The sequence below is a fragment of the Oenanthe melanoleuca genome, chromosome 1A, assembly GCF_029582105.1.
Source record: "Oenanthe melanoleuca isolate GR-GAL-2019-014 chromosome 1A, OMel1.0, whole genome shotgun sequence".
Lineage (NCBI taxonomy): Eukaryota > Metazoa > Chordata > Aves > Passeriformes > Muscicapidae > Oenanthe > Oenanthe melanoleuca.
Genome location: NC_079334.1, coordinates 1015986 through 1037376, shown reverse-complemented (window position 1 = coordinate 1037376; position 21391 = coordinate 1015986). Strand labels below are relative to the sequence as shown.

Here is a 21391-nt window from a genome sequence, read left to right as displayed (position 1 = left end):
AGTAAGATTCTTCCTGCTGAATGGAGATTGTCCACCACAAAATTTATTGACTATAAATAAACACTCAAAAGAGATCAGAAATGGTCCCTAGGTCATGCTACTATTATTATTATTATTATTAGTAGTAGTAGTAGTAGTAGTAGTAGTAGTAGTAGTAGTAATAGTAATAGTAATAGTAATAAGCTATTATAATAATATTTTATTCTATTCAAGGCATCTGCTCCATGTTAAAATGGCACTGTGGCTTTAGGTCCTTCTGGTTTATGGAATAATTCTGAACCTCATTTATTTTATATGAAAAACTTTCCAATTTTGTGAGTCATAATATGGCAAGTGTTTGTTTATATGAGGTGTTGTGAGCTGAGCATTTCCAAGCCTTGTTTAAAGAAACATTTTAATTAGCACACAAATTTTGTACTGGGAAACCAAGGCATAAAATTGTAAGGGATTCACTGTGGCAGGTTTTCAGAGCAGCTAAAATCCCCCTTTTCATAAAGGACTTGGTCACTTGGACAGTGGGTGTAGTCAGGATTTGTGAAACACTCCTTTTCTATATGGAGAATGTGTTTCCTGATTTCCAGAGCCTGGATCTACACCCTAACTCATGTGTATTTCCCTCATCTCTTTCTCTGCACATTGCTAGAGCTCCTACATGATTTCTCTGTAAGGAGTCAGAAAGCAGAAGAAAAAATCTTCCTGTGGTAAATTTGAGTTTGAAACTGGAATAAGCACTGAGTTCATAATTTAATATTCTTATGTTGTATTTTGGCTCACCTTTACCCATCTGTGAGTGATGCCTTGGGTTTTAGCTTTTAGAGGAAGCTGGAAGAAAGAATTAGGTAGAAGAGAAAGGGTCAGTTGATGGAACCTGACCAGGCCAGTTCCTTTGCTGTGATTTCAAGTGAAATGTAGCTCAAATGCCAAAACCATCTTGCACTCTCAGGCTATCAAGCTTTGAAAGCCTGACATAAGAACTGGTCAAGGTATCTGTCATAAAACAATTCATAAAACTTGTCTGATTGTGTCAAGGCTTAACACAAATATTTACAAGGAGGAAAATATTTAGACTTCTGTTTCTGTCACAAAATCCTGAAAAGAAAAAGGGTTCTTCCCTTCAACCTCTCCCCAGGTGCATGGAAAACATGTTTTATTTTCTAAGGAAGAGCTTTGCAAATGGTGTTGAAGTGATTCAGAGAGAGAATCAAGAACAGGTTGGTACACAGCTCAGTTATGGAGAGCACATGCCTGATGGTGACAGGCTATTAAGTTTTATAATCTGAAATCAGTGACATTTGCAATAATTATTATTAATAGCCCAGTTTCTTACTCATCATATTTAAATGGAGCTTTAGAGCTTAACTATCCAAAGTAATCAACTTCCAATTGTGGATTATATTTGCCTAAATCAGAACAGTTGGTTGATAAGATGTGCACCCAGTGCCTCTCTCTCACTCCATAACATTATGCTGTAAATAAGAAAAAAAATAAGTCTGATCATGGTTCAGCCAAAATTACTCAGTGGTCACTAATGCAAAACCTCTCTGAAACCCAGATGCAGTGCACAGCATCTTCAATAGTAATAATATAATAATAATAAATTTAATTATAATAAAACTAACAACAACAACAACAACAACAATAATAATAATAATAATATAATTTCCAGTCATTCCAGCTCTTTGGGTTTGAGTCTCACCACCCAAATTTGCATAACACCTTCTCTAGATGTGGTGCCACCAATAATTTCTTTGGTGCTGACATCTTTGCTGGGAATCCTGCTTTTAGTCAGCTGAGAAGGGAAAAAAAAATGAGATTCAAAGCAACAAGAATGATGCAGGTGAAAAGAGGCTTATGAAAAACGAGTACAGCAAAGGACAATTTGGAAGAGTCCTCTCAGACATGAGTGGTGGGTGGAAGTGCCTGTCTGTGTCCTTGTCACATCTCCTGGGGACTTGAGAGCCTCATGTCATTTTAAATTGTCTGAGGATCCTGCAAAAGCTCTTTTGATGCAGCAAGGGCTGATATGCTGTAAGAAGTCACAGGGAATGCTTTTTTTCTGAACAGAAATGTGACATTTTGAGAGCCCTTTTTTTGTCTTTTTAAACTGTAATCATGCTTTTATCAAAGGCTTTCCTTAGAAACTGTTTTATTTCTTAATACTCACACAGGCAGCATTAACTGGTTCTTTTAAATAGTTCAAATGTTAATTTCAAAGTAAAAAGTTTTCTGTTCTTTGGGAGAGTTTTGGTGCTTTTGTTGTTGTTGATGTTGGGTGTTTTTAAGGACATACAGCATCCAGAACAATTTACAGGAGACATATCTGGATTTGATGTAAGCAGAGAATGTTGTTGAAAGGGATAGATCAGACTCTTTTGTAACAATAAGTTAATTTTTAAGAAGCAAGGAACTAATTGATTCTTCAAAGCCATTTTTCTCAAAGGACTTAACATGCACAGGGTGCATGAAAAGAGCTTTTTTTTCCCTTCACCTTTAGTAACCTGGCATCTTTTTCCTTGTAACTTGCCTGTGTGTTTTACACCTATTTTAAGTGAATGAAAGATGAGCAGTTCACAGGAGCAATGCATTTTCTGTCAGGCCATTACCACTTGTTTTCTCAGCATGTTCTGCAGATCCATCTAAAGATGTCATTACAGAAATCAATTGATGTGCAGGGTGGTCAGCACTCACTGACAGCAGCTAGTTAGAACTACAGTAAATACAGGGTTTACAGGTGTGTCTTTGCACAATATCTGGTCTGTCAGGCAGTGCTCTGTGTTATAGGTGGGTGGTGAATGCCAAGATTTGCTTCATTCTGGATATTTCATGCTACAGTGCCTGTTAATAGCTGTGTGCTTGGCACTTCTGTCAGCTCTGTGCCTTGACCTCTGGGTCTGCTACAGAAAATATGCTGTATGCCAAATGTAAGTGGGGTGGGGCAAATGTCAGAGCTGAAGTAAAAGAAGTTATCCTACCACAGTCAATTTTGAATATCATGCAGTAACAGATTGCTACTTTTGTTTAAGAAATACTCATTTAGATAATTTTTATCTAGCCACCTTAGCTTCCATTAAGAACACAGCTGAAATTCTTGATAAATATCCCAGCCAAGCTTTGAACACTCCCAAGAATAGAAGTTCCAACCTTGCTGGAAAAATTGTTTCAGTGTTTAAACCACTCTCAACTTATTTCCATACCTCCAGTTGGAATTTTCCTTTCTGTCACTTGTATTTTTTGGCCCATATCCTTTCACTGTGCATCTCAGAGTGTGCTGATCCTCTATACCCCCGATTGGGCAATTAAATCCCTAATGCTTCTCTTACCTTCTCTTCTTCAGGCTAAATATTTCCATCAGCCTCTACTCACATGTCATGTGCCATTATTGATCATCTTCATGTCCCTCTGTAGAACTGACTCCAGCCTGTTTCTCTGGAGGGACACAAAGCTGCTTTATCCAGTTTGATAAGCTGGATTCAACATGCAGTGCCATCATCCTTGAAGGAAATTGTCAAGGTATACACTAGATATGAAGTCAACTTCAGGTTGGCATTTAAAATTCAAAAAGAAATATTTTCCAAGTTTACAGCCCCTCTGATTTCTTTGTTCCCCTCTTTCCAAGTGCCTAGGAGGAAAATGAGAAATCTTGGGCACCAAGAATCGCAGGTTCCATTCCTAAATTGGATTTCTTTGCTCACAGAAATATCTTTATAAGATCCTTTTGTGACAGTGAAATGGGGACAAGTTGAAAATTTTCATATTGAATAGTTAGAAAAATTGCCACCAACAACTGGTTATTCCAATAGAACATTTTTTTTTTCATTATGAAAAGTATTATTGATTTCTGTTGGGTTTTTTCCTGCCTTTGGAAAGTACAAAGTCCTTAAATAATTTGACTTTTCACTTATTTCCTCAGCATTGCAGCATATGACTGATAACTGCCTTTAGAACTTCTAATAGCTAAATTACAATCATTATGCAAAGACCTACAATAGACAGTTATATGGATTGTTAAATGACTTTGCCTTTTTTGCAAACCATAATCATTTTCCTTTATTAGCTGAAGGATTTCATAATTTAAGGGAGATGAGAACCTATAAGTCACACTTTCAAATAAGGAACATGGATATTGCAAACATTAAATTCTCCCATAAAAATGTTAAGGCATCATTAAACTAGGATCAGATTAATACAATTCAGTCAACTCTAGATAGATATCTCCTGTAATAGGCTGAAACAATACCTAGTGATATAGGACGTGGAAGATTTTACTGCAATCAATTTATAAACCTATAAAACATACAGGTATCACTCAAAGCCACCATTAATTCTGAAAGCCTTGTATTAAATCAAGTGAATTTGGTAAGGAAAAATATTCCCCACCCTTACTGTAACTCCCTTTCTATTGTTAGCTGCTATCACCACATCTTGCTCCTGCTGGAAGTCAGATGAGAGATGCCTTCTGGTGGAGGTTGACCTGAGAATCTGTGCCTGATATATCCATCTGTTGAAGTGTCTGAAAGATTCTTAAATGAATTTTCGGGGTGTAATTTAATTCTCACTTGTAGCACTGTGAGCCTGGAGTCATTCTGTGCTTGTTCCAGAATAACAGCAAGCAGGGTTTGACCCCAGGTTTAATCAAATTAAAAACAAGGACTTGCATCTCTCCTGAGCAGCTGGGTGAAGGGAGGGAGGTAGCTGGGGAAAAGGAAGGTTTGGACTAAAGCCTGTGTGTGTGTGTTCCTCCCAAAGGTACCAGGTAGATCTGTGGGTCTGGGGAAATGGAAATTTCAGAAAAGCAGGGCAGAGCCAAATGGAAATGCAGAAGTTCCAGAGCATGGTCTGTTTATCTCTGCAAACCTCACCAGTCCTGGTTATACACATATAAAATGTTGAATATATTGCCCTAGTCAAACCCCTGCATGGGTATATCTGCACTGGAATATTTTATAATTGTTTCTGGATTTCCAGAAACAAACAGATTTATTGCATGTGCCTATGGAAAGAGAAGAGAGAGGGAAATGTTTTCCCCATGCCTCCAACATGTACCAGTGCATTATGTCAAACATGGATCAGGATATGATCATAACTGTACTGAATCTGTTTTATTCATTCATAATCAGAGTCTGCTACTAAATTCTTGGCAATAAGACCCAGAGGTTGAAGCAGGACTGAGAGGAAACCACAGAGAGGAAACCAGCAGAGCAGAGCTGGTGTGACTCCTAGGAGATTTAGAGCAGAGCAAAGAGAAAGTCTCTTTGGAGGAACTGTTTAGAAGTTGATATGGGGGAAAAAAAATTAGTTTAGCTTATTCTGTGAAGCCAGACTTGACCATTCAGGACAGATCAACTTTGCTTCTTTTTATCATAGGCCTAACTGCATGCTTAGAAAGAGAAAAAGCTCCATGAAGAACAGCATAGGTTTGTAAATCTGTATTAATGATCCAAAATGTAGGCAAACAGAAGGAGATGCCAAATACAGTAAAAGATGAGTATAGATTGGTTTCTTTGTAAAGCTTTCCCATTTGCATTTAAGATAAGTTATGTGATTTAGTTCAGTATTTGCAGTATTCCCTAAGGTCTGTATAGGACAGATCCCAGACTGCCTCAGTCATTTAGTGAATCATCTAATGCAATTGAATCCTGAGTGACAGCCAAAATTATATGTAGTTAGTAAAAAATGTTGTTGTATTTAATCATATAATTGTGCATCCACTTAGATCAGCCCAGCAATCACAAGAACCCTTATCCACAAGTACCTCTACCTATGTGACTCATGGTTAATAAGTAGAAAGCTCACTCAGAGGGCACTCTCAGGCAGAGAATTGGAAGAATAAGGCCTAGCTAGATACATGCCAGCAAGGGCCATTGCTAATAATCCATTGCTGTAGATGAGGATTTTTTTTTTCAATTAGTTTTTTTTGTATGCAGCCACATCATTGCCAAGTGAAAAATGCTCCCCTGGTGATGTCTCATGTGAAAGAAACTGTGAAGCCATTTCTGTTCTAGTTTACCAGTTTAAATACATAGGGGTGGGAAAAAGTGGAAAACAACATTTCAGCCTTGGTGCCCACTGAACATTTTCTGAACAGCCCTGTCTGCACATTGTCCTCCACCAACTTCTGAACCTGGGAGTGAAATTTGAACGAGGAAGCCAAGTTTCCAAGTGCATTTTCTTTAAGATTATTGACAAAAAAGTCTCAGGATGTAAGGGAGAACCCCTGGTTGGCACTTTCAGTAAGGCAGTCAGCAGCTCACATCTGCTGAGTCTCCCATTCTGAGGTTTGGGTGTGCAGTGCTGTGATCACTGGGGATGTGGTCAGAAACTGGTGGCCTAGAGGAAACAACTCCCTGAACAGCTTTGCTGTCCAGTTAAACTTCCTGTCTAGTGAAATAATGTGAGTTAGAGCCATTTGGTGCCAAATCCCCCAGTTGCAAAGAGGAGGACATGCAACAGCCAATGAAGGCACACGTGGTGCAGGGATTTTATGGTGTCTGTCTGCAAGTAATGAGCTTGGCTCATTCCATGTGGCTGCTAATTGCTATCAGAATAAGTCACAAAGTGAGCTGATGCCTTTGCTCACCAACAAATTGTAGGAACATATTTTCCAAGTCAGAAAACAACCCATCAGTTGAATCAGGAGCTTGGAAGTCGGGAGACCTGATTCAACTTTCTCCTCCTCAGGTTTTTGGAGTTACCATAGCCAAGCAGTTAAAATATGGCTCTGCTGCAGACTGCAGTGAAGCATCAAGGTCTGCTAGTTAGTTTTTAATGAGCTGGCTTGGAAGCAGTCTGTGGCAGCACTCACTTAACTTAGCCTCAGCTTCATTTCCAGTTCATCCATTAATTTAACTCGTGACAGGTGGATTTCAGGGTGTTTGGTGAAGTTCAGCACAGATCAAATGTAACCCAGCACTCTGATCAATCATAGGAAATAAATTTAGCATTAAATGACCCAGAGGCCATCTCAAGTTAGATGTTAATTGTCTAACCATAGGGACTCAATTGACTTTGTAAAGCAGGACAGATGGGCTCTGTGCTGAGGATGAAGGACAGAATAACAAGCCAGGATCCCCAAGAGGCTGTACTTGGAACATGATTCATCTCACCCCACTTTAGAGATCCCCAGCCCTAATTGCCTTTAGGGTTGGTGGAGACTTTTGGAGAGTGACTCTTCTATGAGATTTGAGGCATCACCTTGATGAAGTAAACTGTTGGGTAGAGAGGCAGAAGGATGAGGGGGGAATCTAGAAGCAGATCTGGGCAAACCCAGCACTGGGGTCTTTTCAGGAAGTGACCTTGCTTATTTAAAGGCTGATGCAGTGAATCTGCACTGCAGCTTGCAGAAAAGAGAAGGAAAACTCTTTCTGTGTAGCTCAGCTCCCTGCCTAAGTGTGGCTTTGCTCCCTGCCATGCTCTGGGATAACACCTTCAGGAAGCTGGAAGTCAAACCTGCTCTCAGAGAAATATGTGTCTGGAAACAGGACAGAAGCTCTGGAGCCTTTTTTATAATATTTTTTAATTTTTTAATATTGAGGATATTAATATTATGAGGATATTAATAATGGAGGGGATGTCAATAGGAAATATTTCAGCACCTTAGACAAGAGAGCTGAACTTTATTTCAGTGAAACAGCTGAGCTCAGAAGTGTCAGTCCTGAAAAAACCCTAACCTGTAGTTTCATTAATTAGGATCCTGCCCAGTGAAGCCCATGAGATTTCAGGTTTTTAAACACAAAAAAATCGATTGCAAAATGTTGGAGCATTGGAAGGCAGGAGGGTTTCACCTGGATGTTGTGATCAGAGCTCTTGGATTTATTTATTAGCAGGGATGTTTGAGCACAGGAGGGATGGAGTGTGAGGAAAAGGCCACGAGAGGGAGATGCTGGAAGCAGGAAAGCTCTCGGGCTTCCCAGCCTTACACAGCAGGTCACCTCTAAAAGGCACTGCACAAAAGTTTATTGAACTTTCTGGGAGCTCATGGCATCTTTAAAAGAAGGTTTATTCTGGGAGGGAATTTGTCTGGAATGCTGGAAATAGCTTTGGAAAACAGAAACAAACAAAAAAACCCCAACAAAATGAACAAACCACACTGCAACCAAAAACATGTGTGAAGCCTACTTAAAAAGTTGTGTTTATTAAAAATTATATCTTCACCAGACATCACATTTTAAGGTCAGATGTTGTATTTTCCACTTCTTTTATATTTATTTCAAGTGGTAAAATGCATTATATAGTATAGATATGGTGACATTTTACTGCTCAATGTGAGCAGAGGGGTGTACAAGGAGAAAGACCTGCTCAGAGAGATCACTCTTCTCCAATTTTATTATTTGTGGTATGTATTTCTCACTATTGCTAGGACACCTCCCTGGAAGAACTTTGGATATTTCCCAGAGTTCAGCAGTAATTAAATGCATATCTGAACTCCTAGCCAGTCATGAAAAATGAATGTAGCAATAAATGGCTCAAGTCATGTCAAATATACAGGGCTAAATGTGGATATTAATTATATAACCAGAGGGACTCAATTTACTTTGTAAAGCAATTAAAAGAAGACAGAAATTTACAGTCTGTTTCTGAAAAAGAGTAATGCCTGTTTAAAAATAACTTTCTACCCAGAATAGTCTGCCTGTCTCACATCATATCAACTGGGGGGGAAAGAATCCAAACTAACAAAAGAGAAGACTTTAAACACTGCTTCTTTATGGAAATACCAAACCCAAGTTTTATCACAATAGAAGTTGGCAATTAGGAGCCCAGGTGCACTTTTAGGCATTTAAACAGAGGTTTTGGTTTTGAAACTGGCTGAAGGGCACATCAGAACTTAGCTTCCCCTTATTTTCATTTTTCATTCCCCATGGGCATGTTAAGTGTATGAAGAGTCCTGAGTTCCTATGGACAGCAGGTAGAGGTTTCATGTTTTTTAACATACAGTCTAATATTGCTTGAGATTATTTGGATCTCTCTTTTAATTTTTCTTTTTTCCTTTTTTTTTTTTTTTTTTTAATTTAGTTTGATTTTTGTTTTGTTTTGTTTTGTTTTGTTTTGTTTTAGGTGTTTTGTTTGTTTGTTTGTTTGTTTGTTTGTTTGTTTGTTTGTTTGTTTGTTTGTTTTTCCATGTGTTTGTTACTTCAGAGAGGATAGGCAAGGATTGCTTTCCAGCCAAGTCAGAGCTGGAGTTTGTTCCTCTGTCTGTAAGCAATGCATGAAACCTCATTAACCTGAAGCACCTGTTCCAACAGGAATCCTGATGGAAAATCCATGTTCTTGGACAATTTAGTTCTGCTTTGGGTGGTTTTCATAGTCCTCTTATTTTAGTGTGAAAATGCCTTTGAGAGATTTGGGTCTGGCTGTTGGTGAAAGGATCACAGCTATTCAAGGAAAGGATCAGCTGTTCAACCTCTGTCTGCCTTGGAGATGGAGAGTGCCAGGATCAGACATCTCCAAAGCAGAGCAGTCAGACAGAAAAGCATCAGCACTCCCCACATGACCCAATGTTCCCCTGTCCATCATTTCAGAAACCACTTCTAGCAGTGGATAAAAAAGCCTGTGGTGTTTATTTTTGTCTTCTGTCTGGCTGCTCTACTCAGTACTGCACTTGGTTATTCCTTTTTATCCAGGAGTGTCATGCTCTGAGTTTTCCTGTGACATTTTCCCCTCTGCCCTGTTGTGAATGTGGCTGTAGTGGGATTTTCTAAGCAATTCTTGAATAGTGGGAAAGGGAGCTGAGGTGGTGTTAGTCTAAACTGTTTATTTCAAAACTGTAGTGAGGAAGAGCTTCAAAAATCCCTGAGAGTGCATTTGGGAGCCAGGGGCTGTTCCCTTTATATTTCAGTAGGATCTCTTGGCTTCCATGCTACTGTTTCCAAAGTAAAAATGAGTTGAAGGCAGCGAGAATGAACATCAATTCTGAGTGCCTTTCTCAGGCAAAATTTTACTGAAACTAAAAAGTTCATCTTAGCAAGGACTTCTAGGCATGACAGCAAGAAACTTTTGATTCTTGGACAGCAATTTCAAAATCTTTTGGTGAGAAAGGATGAGGTTGTATGATGAAGGAATATGTGACAACACAAATAGTTTCATTTCCACACTCTTCAATGTGTCTGATATGCTCTAGGTGATGTCACTGCCAAGGCTGAGCATCAGACATCATTTACATCATTTTCTGTGGTATATAAACAGGGCTTTTACTAATTTCTTGTTTGCAATGTGGCTGTGCCAGTTAATATATTTCCTTCTCCTTTAGAACTCCAAGAACACTTAGCAAAATATATATATACATGTGTCTCAGCCTTTTAGGCAATTTTAAGGGCCTTCATTTGTAAAAGTTATTTTAAAAATACATTCAGAATGGGAGAATGTGTATCTGCTTTAAAATTCTGCATTCTTCTACATCAGCACTTATCAGCAATAAAAGACAAGTGAAATCCTGATGCTGACAACACCAAATTATGTGTGTGCTAGGTGCTTTAGTATGCTTAATTATCCTGTTCCTAAATCATCCAGCAGTTTCAGGATGTTTTCAGGGGAGCACATGGCCCAGGTGACAGCTGCTCTGTGTCCCAACTTATTCCATACAGACAAAAAGACTTTGGGCTATACTACAGGCTCAATCTATCTGAAAGCCCACATCCCCAGGAATATGAACAAAACTAACTGGCCTCTCTGCAGCTGTTTTGACTAATTTTTAAAAGATAAAGCATTTTTTTAAAAAGCTCTCTTCACTGCTTCAAGGCACACGAGGATTTCTTCACTGTGCTCAGCAAACACAGCCAGAGTTCTCTTCAGTGCAAGTGGCTGATTCCCAGATTTACCTCCTCCATTCTGAATTTCAGACCTGCACAGTGCTTCCCTTTCACACAAGTCAAAAGTCTGTAGCTTTATAGAAAAGAGGAAACAAAAACCCACATTAATACATCCATCTTATATCCAGTTTATTTAATACCAGAGCAGTAAATACAAATAAGAGTTGTGGAATCTGGCAGTACTAGAGCAAGATGAAGCCACAAAGAGCTGTTGGTAGTTCTGGAACCCTGTGTAGGCTGGGAAGCTGAGGGGTGCACATCAGTAATCTGCACATTCAGTCTCATGGATGTTGAGCACAGATTTAAAATACAATGCTCCTGATATGGCAGAGCAGCAGGAAAACAGAACAACCCTGTGCCTGTAACTGTGAACTATGTTCCAATATTTGTAGTCTTATAGCAAGTGAAATAAACAGTATATTTTGCCTTAGAAAAGAATGTGATCTTTGGTCAACACAGTAAAATGTGTTTAGTACTATTTTAGAGCCTTAGTGCTAGGATTATATATAACCTTTGTATGTTGTCATATGGGTGAACATTCAAAAACTGAAAGTAACCTTTCTAGTTGAAATGCAGGCAAGATTTCAGAGCAGAGGTAGGCTTCAACTCAGCATCCTACAAAGACTGAATCCCATCTGTCCCCTGGATAAAAGGCAGCAATTCATCTTCAGATCACTTCCCTTTCATAATTCTGTATGAGCACAGCCCTTGCAAACAGGCTGTGCTAAGCCCTTATTTAGCTGTCTAGAGGAAGAGCTCTGAGTGTAACCTGACAGCACATTTGCACCCATCTGCTGTTTAATGTCCACAGCTGAAAAGTGTAGCTGGCAGTGCTGAGAGCTCTCTCCAGTGGCATTTCAATGCCACAGCCATGAGCAGCTGTAAGGACATTGGTTATTGGGAAAAACACTCTCTGTGAGCACAGCTCCTACCAGCAGGCTGACCTTTAAATGCAGGCAGACATCCTAAAGAACTTGTGCTCTTTGCCAGTCCACCCTTTCCAAGCTTCTCTGCCATCTGAGATTGAGCAGTCACACCCTTACAGCCAATGAAACTTCTGTTAAAGCTTAAAAAAACTGTTCTGTGAAAGGGATCAACCAGCCACACCCACCTTACAGCCAATGAAACTTTTGTTAAAGCTACAAAAACTGTTCTGTGAAAGGGATCAACCAGCCACACCCACCCTACAGCCAATGAAACTTCTGTTAAAGCTTAAAAAAACTGTTCTGTGAAAGGGATCAACCAGCCACACCCACCCTACAGCCAATGAAACTTCTGTTAAAGCTACAAAAACTGTTCTGTGAAAGGGATCAACCAGCCACACCCACCCTACAGCCAATGAAACTTTTGTTAAAGCTACAAAAACTGTTCTGTGAAAGGGATCAACCAGCCACACCCACCCTACAGCCAATGAAACTTCTGTTAAAGCTTAAAAAAACTGTTCTGTGAAAGGGATCAATCAGCCACAACCACCCTACAGCCAATGAAACTTTTGTTAAAGCTTAAAAAAACTGTTCTGTGAAAGGGATCAGCCCAGGCCTTCTGCTGGCCCTTGCTGTAAAATTATTTCACTCAACAACAGTCCAGTGCTCACTGACTAACCTTTCACTAACATTTCAGTTTCCACGCTCCTCAACCCTCTCTACTTTCTTTCATCACTCATGGAATAAAAAAAAAACAATAATAAAAAAAAAAGATACTGAAACAGTACTGAGACAATACTGCTTTATATATCTGCTTCCCTACTTCTGGTGCCTCTGCAAGGCAGCTTTGCAGGTGAATGCCTTTTGTGGATTTGGTGTCTAAGCATTTAATTTGTATGAATTTCAGCAAGTGTAAGGCACACAAGGACCTGAGTTAAATACAAATACATTACCACGTGAAGCTGCAGTATTTTGCTTTTCTTTAGTGCAAATGTTCTTGCACACAAAGAAACAACTACTGAAGATTCTGAAGTAAGATTTTGCTCAGCTGGGCTGAGTTTACTGTATGTTATGTGGCACTTAGGGACATGGTTTAGGGTAGACTTGGTAGTGATTGGTTAGTGGCTGGACTTGATGATCTTAAGGGTCTTTTCCAATATAAATGAGTTTGTGAAATAACTGTTTATACTTCAGTTGCACCTAGAAGCTCTATCCAAGACCATGTTGGTGTTGAATAAATGCAGACTAAACCTCCCCTCTGGAACAGCTTACAGTATAAGTGGCACAGCCCTAATCAGTAAATCTGTAGCAGAGCTTGAAGTAGGTCAGGTCTCCTAAGTCTAGACCATATCTCCCACCTTTGGTTTCCACTGTCTTACTCCTGCAGATATTGACCTTTGCAGGAAATTCAGTGAGTCCCAAGAGCTGCCTCTGCTCCATTATTTCAGCTTGTTCCAACCCTCCAGCCTAACCATCTCTTACACAGATTTCCTTCTCTTTCCAAACACGTTGTTGATTAACTTGGCCATGGACTTGGAACCACTTGGTCGTCTCTTTTCCTTCCCTTTGGAATTGGAAGTGATATTCCTCAGGACTTTGGTGAACATTGCCACAACTTCCTGATAGTGCTCTGCTGCAGACAGTTCACAGAATTGGCACTTGTTATCTATTGCCAGCTTCTGTCCTTCATCCCAGCCAACTTCCCTGATGTGGCACAAATCCTGTTTGTTGCCGACCAAAAATATCGATGACTCGACCATTCTGAAATGAAAAAGGTTCCAGTTAGAGAACAGATGTGTGCAACACTGCATCATATCATATTCAGTGTGTATGAAAATATGTATGTTCAGGATAGCAAGCATTGCAAAAAAAAAAAAAAAAAAAAAAAAAAACCCAAAATGAACTCACCAGCCCCCTCGCCTTGCTGGGAAGAATTCTAGTTTTCCATTTGGCAAAGGAATTTCCAGACAAGCTATTCTCTACCAGTAGATTTTCATTTTGTTTTCTCTACTCAAAGAATGAATGTATTTTTTAATCCACTGCTTTCTTCATGCTCTGTGCTGCTGAGTACATTGTCAGCACCTGGACTACATGAAGAAGCAACCTGATCATTATCTCCATTTGCAGGTAACAGAACAGAGCCCAAGAGGTACATCAGTGTCAGTGGCATAACTCAGAAGGAAACACAGGAAATCTAATTCCAAGCTTCTGCTAAAACTATTCCTTCCAGAAATTAATCTTAATTATGAAAGGTCAGCAGTAAAACAGACAGAAAAATGAGGTTTTTACTCTGCTTCTGATATAGATGAAGGATTTCACTCTTTTATTTAGAAAGCACCTCAGCTGACTGCTGCAGGAATACACATCCCCATCCACGCTCACACCTGCAGTTCTGGTGAATCTTTGTTTTTTTTCAATACTTTCTTTCTTACCATATGGTCACCCATGTGCACAAACGATGTTGAGGTCATGGCTAAATGCAGTTTAGGAGATATTTGTGGTTTTTCTTTCCTTTAATGTGGGGAATGCTTTCCTCATCCCCTCTACTTGTGCATTGGTAATTGAGTGGGAGAGTAAAAGCACAGACTGACTATGCCAGGCTTCTTTACCCATGTTAATCACAGCAGAAATGTTTATGGCAATCATTGAAATATCAGCTCTGTAAGAAATAAGAACACAAATCCTGATGTCCTTGGGTTTGGATATGGTAAAATAGGTTGGAATTTGCCACACATTTTACCTTCAGGTACCTTGCTGTTGGCATTGTGTTAACAATTGTGTTGGATGCTGCTGGATTTTAATTGCTGCTAGGGTGGCCTGCAAGCTCACAAAAAGTGTTCTCAGCTTTTCTCTATGATTGCTGAGGATAAAAAAATGAAGCAGCAGCACTTACTTTTTACAGCCTGCAGTGTGGGACTCTCGGATCCGGCCCAGCAGCGCTTCAGCAAACGCGAACGACGCTCGGGCGCTGATGTCGTAAACAATGATCAATCCATCAGCCCAGAGCAGCTCCTCTGGCAGGGAGAGCTTCCCCTGCTGAGGCTGGAGGGGTTCACATGCACAGGGAAAAGGAATGTTACTCCTGTACCTTCAGAGCATGTTCTCTGCCACTGAGAATGCCAGAACAGAGCAACTTCCATGGCAGAAGATATTTAATAGGTCTGGTGTTGGGAATGAAATAGGAAAACCTTATGAGTGCCTAGCAAGTAGTTCTGAAACAGTAGATGAAATAGAGATGTTAGCATTTTTCAACATAGAGGCTGAAAACAGCCATGTGAAGGTTTGAGGCCTCTTCCTTTGTTTAGATGATACCAAATGCCACAAATACCAAAGAACCAACAGAGATCCTGACCCAAGGCTGGCAGGAAAGGTCTGAAGATAAGGGTTACAGATAAGAAAGCCAGAAAACATGGTAATTTAGTGATTCCTATGGGTTACATGCAAATATTAGGAAATTAGTATATTGTATTAGATTGGTTAATGGAAATTAGAATATTCATCATAGAAGAATACTTATTGTATTGTGAACGGGAAATCGCCCTCTTACCTCTTACCCCCTTGCTCTTACTCTCTCACTCTCCATGCTCTACACTCTCTCTTACACCCACACCCTTATAATAAGCTACAGACCTGAAGAACAGAAAATAGAGAGCTCCTGAGCCTGTCCAGCAACCATCCAACCAACAGTAAAACCCCCACAGTCTAGCTGCTGGCACTGAGCTCAGGCTAGTGCTGCTCCCAAAGCCTTATAAATAACCAGCATCAAAGATGGCACTTTGGATCACTGAACAGCTCATTGTGAGACATTTACTCTTTGTTTAAGCAGTGAAATTCCACACCCTGAACAGCCATTGCTTATGCTTGATATTCTGCAGGGTCACATGAGAATGGAGCATACAGGAGCCATGAGCATTTGTGTGTTTTGTGGTTAGAGCTCTGGTTTGTGTGTTCCTAATATTCTGACTGCAGTAACCTTAACATTGTCTTCATTTGTTTTCTTTCCTCTTTGAATTGTCCAAGTGTCAAACACTAATTACCCATGTTAAATTTCTGAGGAGCTAGGAAAAAAAAAATCTTCTTTCAATCTGCTTCTGAGTTTAATAATATCAGTGACAAAAGTAACTTGAGTGATTATAGGCTTGTACTAATCCTTGACCCTCTTCACACCAAGAAACTGCCACACTTCTGATTTCCAGAAAGCAACAGCTATAGACTGTCCCATCAAACTATTTAAAATTAGCTTATGATTTTAAAATTAGCTTATGATTTTTTAGCATGATTTGGCAGCAGCTAGCAAGACCATGTGACCTAAAAATAGATAAAATACTGGAATCTGATTAGAAAAAAATAAATTATTTCTCTAAATAACTAAAGTTAGACCTTGTTCCTATGGAAAGAACTAGTACAAGACAGGTCATGGTGGCTATTTCAGGATCCTTCCTGCCCTGGCACAAGCAATGCTGTTTGTCTAAACACTGGTTAAGTTTTTACACCCCTGAATTTAAGTGTGGGGTTGGACTTTCAGTGGTTTGGTTTTCACCCCAGCTGCCCAAAAAGGAACCTGGAGAGCCAGGGTGATCAGCCAGACCTAGGTCTGCACGTGTTACACAGTACCTAAGCTTCTCTATTCCTGTAAATTAAGTAAATTAATACAAAACTTTATTTCAGAGTGGTTGACTGGGATTAAATTTTAATTGTCAATGTGTACAAGCTGCATAATGCCTTCCCTTGGGAAAGGAAATTGTTGTGTGAATGCAAGGCTTAGTTCCAGACCATTTGTGCACCATGTAATAAACTGTTTGCTTTATAAGCTAAACTTCATTCATTTAGGGTATTTTAGAAAACTGCATGTATTCCAGTAACTTATCTCTGTATTTACCTATGTGAAGGAAAAGTGATGTTATTTCTGTAAGTATTAATCCAAATTGCAAATGCATTTCCAGAAAATTTCAGCAATAAAGGGTTTCTTTGATGAAATTGGAAAATACTCAGGACTTCAGAGCCCCAGCAATTATAAAATTTCAGTCTTTAAAAAGAGCAGGCACAAATTGCAACAACTAAAAGTTTGTAACCCCTTGACCCTTTCTACCATATACAGGTAATGAAGAACAGATTTCTTTACCCTCCTCCTGCTCAATTCTTACCTGTGAACAAGGATCATAAATTTCCAGGTGTATCTGCCTCCCATCCAGGCACAAGTGCTTAGTGTAGATGCAATCTAGCAGACAGATATTATCCAGAGAAAACCAGTGTTAGACTGGGAATGACAGTGAAAAGAAAAGAAAAACCAACAGTGACATTTGGTAATACTGAGGATTCCTTGAATACTGGTTATTTGCTTGGTTTCTCAAGAAATTGAGGATTTTTTGTCTTTGATCTGTTTAGTTTTGGTTTTTTTTGCAGGTGAAGAGGGTTGTTAGGGAGGGTTTTTTTGTTTCTCTTGTTTATTGTGTTTGTTTTATTTGTTTTGTTGTTGTTGGCTGGTAGCTTGACTTTTTTTCTGAACAGACTCTGGAAACAAATGTATTTAATTTTGCATCACCCAATCCCTTAGGCAGACCAACACCATTTCACTGTGGTGTTCCCATCAAAGTCCTGGTGAATGAACACTTTCAGACCCTGCTTTTCCTCCTCCAAAATGGAGATGAGGGGAATTCCCAACCCTCACATCACATCTCATACCAGGCAGCATTAGACCAAGAGTATTTCCAGGACCATGTCCTTAGGACCTAGTCCAAAAATATTTCTGTAGCATCTCAGATTTAGAGCTCTCCATCAACACTGGGAACTCTACTGCAGACACACCATCACTACTATTCTAACCAGCAGGATGTTCTAAGCAAGTGTAACCAGTTTGTAATTGCCAACAGGCTTTCTGCACTATAGTTTGTCATTTTTTGAACTACAGGGACAAGAATTGGTGTTGACACTACAGAAAACACACTTAAAACTGTGTAATGAGGGATAGCTCTGTGGTGTCTGGAACTCAGCATCTTCATCTGATGATAAACTATCAGTCCCAAGCATCTCAGGATATAAAATATACAGCCTCTTGCTTGTTTCCTTAATTAAACAAAATTTAATTATTATTTTGACTCCACGAATAGTGGCATGATTTTTCTTTTACCACTCCTATTACCACTTTCCTCATCTCTAGAAACAGTGCTCAACTTATCTTCCAAAGAACATTTTTAAAAATTAAAATGTTCTGGGGTTTGAAAAGCCTTTTACAGGACTTGCAGTACTGGAGGCTGAGAACGGAGCCTGGTCTTGGTTGTAGGTGACTTGAACACGTTGGGATTTTTTTCTCTCCATCCTGAGATTTGCTTTCACGCAGTTTTCTGAGAGTTTGGCACCTTTTCTGTTTCCCACAGGAGCACACACAGAGCACAGAGAGCACATAATTTAATGTGAGCACATAATTTAATGTGGTAGCTCAGACCCAGAGCAGCAGCTGGGACACGAACTGTGCTCAGTCTGTGTTTGTGTAACAACAACTAATGGCAGGAACACGTGCAGTTGTAGCTCCTCCTTCAGAATAAGTTCATTTGGATATATTCCATACAATTCAGCTTAACACTTCCTTTTTCTTTATTATTTACAGATCACTAGAAGCTACTCTGATTTCTGTGGGGGGAGGGAAGTGTGGGGAGGGTCCTTCCCTTTAGCAGGGAGGTGGGTGGCAATCTCTGCGTCTCGTTAAATTTTGGGACTTCTGCCACACCAGCTGGGGTGGCAGCACACTTCCAGAGTTATTTGTGTGCCAGCTGGGCAGTGTTTCCACCCGGGATGTAAAGGTCCAAGCGCTGCTTTGCCGCCTCCCAGGAGCTGGAGGTGCGGTAAGGACGGGGATGTTCATTTGGCAGGAGATGTGACATTCTGTGCTGCGGGCGGCGAGCGCCACAAAGCTCCTGTTCCCTCGCTCGGTGCTTGCATTAAAAGCTGCCTCCCCTCTCCCCTGGAGCCGGGGGGGATATTCAGGAGAGGAGGAGTTGTTTGGGGTCGTTCAGTCTATTCCTTTACTCTCTCCCTCTCTGGCCGAGCTGACCAGAGCCCGCCCCGGTTCCCACTCGCAGCCCGGCTCTTTTCCCGTCCCAGCCGCTCCACGGCTGCTCTGCGAGCCTCGGAGCGATCTCTGCCCCGACCCGGCTCCCCTTTCCGCTCCCCGGGCTCGCACGGCACCGATAACCCGGCGGGAACCCGGATCTCCCCGCAAAGTTCTGCCACGCCGCGGGGTTACCCCATTTCTCCCCCAAATGAGCGCTGGAGGCGCCGCATCCTGCTGTCCCCGGGGAATCCTCCATCCATCCATCCATCCATCCATCCATCCATCCATCCATCCATCCATCCATCCATCCATCCCTCCCTCCATCCATCCATCCATCCCTCCATCCATCCATCCATCCATCCATCCATCCATCCATCATCCATCCATCCCTCCATCCATCCATCCCTGCCATCCCTGCCTCCCTCCATCCATCTCTGGCTACCTCCATCCCTCCATCCAGCCCTCCCTCCATCCATCCTGGCTCCATCCCTCCGTCCCTGCCTCCCTCCTTCCATCCATCCATCCATCCATCCATCCATCCATCCATCCATCCATCCATCCATTCATCCCTGGCTACCTCCATCCATCCCTCCCTCCATCCCTCCCTCGCTCCCTCCCTCCATCCCTGCCTCCATCCCTCCCTCCATCCATCCATCCATCCTGCCATCCTTCCATCCCTGCATCCATCCCTCCCTCCATCCCTCTCTCCCTCCATCCCTCCCTCCCTCCATCCCTCCCTCCCTCCCTCTCTCACCGGCGCTGGCCGCGTACTCTCCGATGAATCTCCGTGTCAGGAACCGCACGGCCAGCGCTGCGGGTGGAAGCACAGCCGGGTTTAGCTGCTCCTCCCTCTCACCGAGCCCGGGCCGCTCCTTCCCGGCTCTGCCTTACCCGACTTGCCGGCCCCGCTGCCGCCCAGCACGGCCACCTTGACCTCGGCCATCCCGGAGCGCCTGGTGCCACCGCCCCGTCCTCATCCTTCATCCCTCGCCCTTTATCCCTCATCCCTCATCCCGCCTCCTCCCGCCGCCGGGGGAGGTGCAGCTGCCCGCAGCGGGGCCGGCTCTTCAGCTCCTGAGAGGCGCCTTCCTCCTCCTCCTCCTCCTCCTCCTCCCAAAAGTGCCCCAGCGCCTTCCCCCCGCCGCACAAACTTTCTGCAGGGCTCCTTCCTGCGATTCCTGCTCCCCCCGGGCACTCAGGAACTACGGGGACAAGGAAAACAAGGGAAGGAAGAGAGAAAAAAAGAGAGAAAAAAGAGAGAAAAGGGAAAGGGAAAGGGAAAGGGAAAGGGAAAGGGAAAGGGAAAGGGAAAGGGAAAGGGAAAGGGAAAGGGAAAGGGAAAGGGAAAGGGAAAGGGAAAGGGAAAGGGAAAGGGAAAGGGAAAGGGAAAGGGAAAGAGAAGAGAAGAGAAGAGAAGAGAAGAGAAGAGAAGAGAAGAGAAGAGAAGAGAAGAGAAGAGAAGAGAAGAGAAGAGAAGAGAAGAGAAGAGAAGAGAAGAGAAGAGAAGAGAAGAGAAGAGAAGAGAAGAGAAGAGAAGAGAAGAGAAGAGAAGAGAAGAGAAGAGAAGAGAAGAGAAGAGAAGAGAGAAAAGAGGATTCCCCTTTGTGTGCAAGTGTTTGGTTTTGCTCCAAGTTTGTTTTGCAGGCTTGTCATCATTTTACACCAAGAATAGGAAAGTGAAGAAACCAAAGGGACTTCTATAAAAAAGTGATTCTGAGGCTAACTTGTTAAAAAAAAATAGAAGTTATTTGCTCTTGTCTGTTCTCTGCCCTGGGTTTCAAAACTCTCATCTGACTCTCACTGAAGCTCTAATCTTGTAAAATACTTCTGTGGGGTTGCCTTTTTGTGCCTGAGAATGTTTTTATTGAGTTTAAATTTAGAGTAATGTGGTGTATGGTGTCCAGCTAAGACTTGCAGTACCCCTGTGAAAAAGGAAAATGTGACATAGCAAAATCCTACAGATGTGGAGAGGTAGAAAAGGCTTAAAGACACCCCTGAAAAGACACCCTGTGTCTGCTGTACCCCTTCTATTCTGAGGTTCCTCGAGTGCTCTCAAATGTCTGCTTGGTTCTGTGCAAAGGTTTATTTAGTCCTGAAATAAGAGATTGTTTTAACATCCAGGTTGGTTGCACTTTTATGCTTGTTCTGTTCATGTTTATTTTATTTGGTTTGGTTTATATAAGTATATATTTCAGTATTTTACTCTATTCTGATGGAGCTGTTGTGAATCATATAAATCATTCAGTAAAGCACTGCTGCAGTGTGCTTGCTAGGGGGTGTTACAGGTACAAGAGATTCACATGAGCTCAAGAACACAGGCAGGTTTTTAAATGTGTTTGTTACAGCTGATGGAAATGCTCACTGTAGGAAAATACATTTAGAAATTAACAGGCAGATGCAACTTGCCTCTCAAGTTAAAAGTCGCTCAGGGCTGGAGGTGTGACCAGAGCAAACATGTATTTTGCTTTGTGGAGGTTTTTTACAGAATCATAGACGGGTCTGGGGCTGGAAGGGACCTTAAAGATCATCCATTTCCAAACCCCTTGCCTTGGCCAGGGACATTTCCACTATCCCAGGTGGCTCAGAGCCCCATCCAGCCTGGCCTTGAACATTTCCAG

At 41.4% G+C, this 21391-nt stretch overlaps 1 protein-coding gene and 1 long non-coding RNA gene across 3 annotated transcripts in view; one reads left to right on the top strand and one right to left on the bottom strand.

The window, feature by feature from the left end:
* The window catches only part of LOC130248592 (uncharacterized), a 138013-nt gene that overhangs the window by 63136 nt on the left and 53486 nt on the right, over positions 1-21391 (top strand). The gene's annotated exons all lie outside the window — the stretch shown is intronic.
* Positions 10911-19796, bottom strand: LOC130248590 (ras-related and estrogen-regulated growth inhibitor-like protein). 2 transcript variants are annotated; one of them, XM_056482467.1, is made up of 7 exons: positions 19665-19784; positions 19528-19584; positions 16870-16943; positions 14619-14767; positions 12315-13486; positions 12059-12240; positions 10911-11840 (listed from the first exon to the last, which is right to left on the bottom strand). In XM_056482467.1, the coding sequence occupies exons 1-5, from the start codon at positions 19714-19716 to the stop codon at positions 13204-13206; spliced, it is 615 nt and encodes a 204-aa protein (XP_056338442.1). In that variant the 5' UTR covers positions 19717-19784; the 3' UTR covers positions 10911-11840; positions 12059-12240; positions 12315-13203. The 2 variants fall into 2 exon arrangements, with proteins under 2 accessions (XP_056338442.1, XP_056338441.1); XM_056482466.1 differs by having other exon boundaries at positions 12059-13486; positions 19665-19796.

What these genes read in the sequence shown, in the direction of transcription:
- LOC130248590 (XM_056482466.1), bottom strand. Translation starts at nt 19,716, where the DNA reads ATGGCCGAGGTCAAGGTGGCCGTGCTGGGCGGCAGCGGGGCCGGCAAG. An exon ending in AGAGTACGCGGCCAGCGCCG is followed by an intron (nt 16,944 to 19,527) that starts GTGAGAGAGGGA and finishes TCTGTCTGCTAG; the next exon opens with ATTGCATCTACACTAAGCAC. An exon ending in CACACTGCAGGCTGTAAAAA is followed by an intron (nt 13,487 to 14,618) that starts GTAAGTGCTGCT and finishes TTTTCATTTCAG; the next exon opens with AATGGTCGAGTCATCGATAT.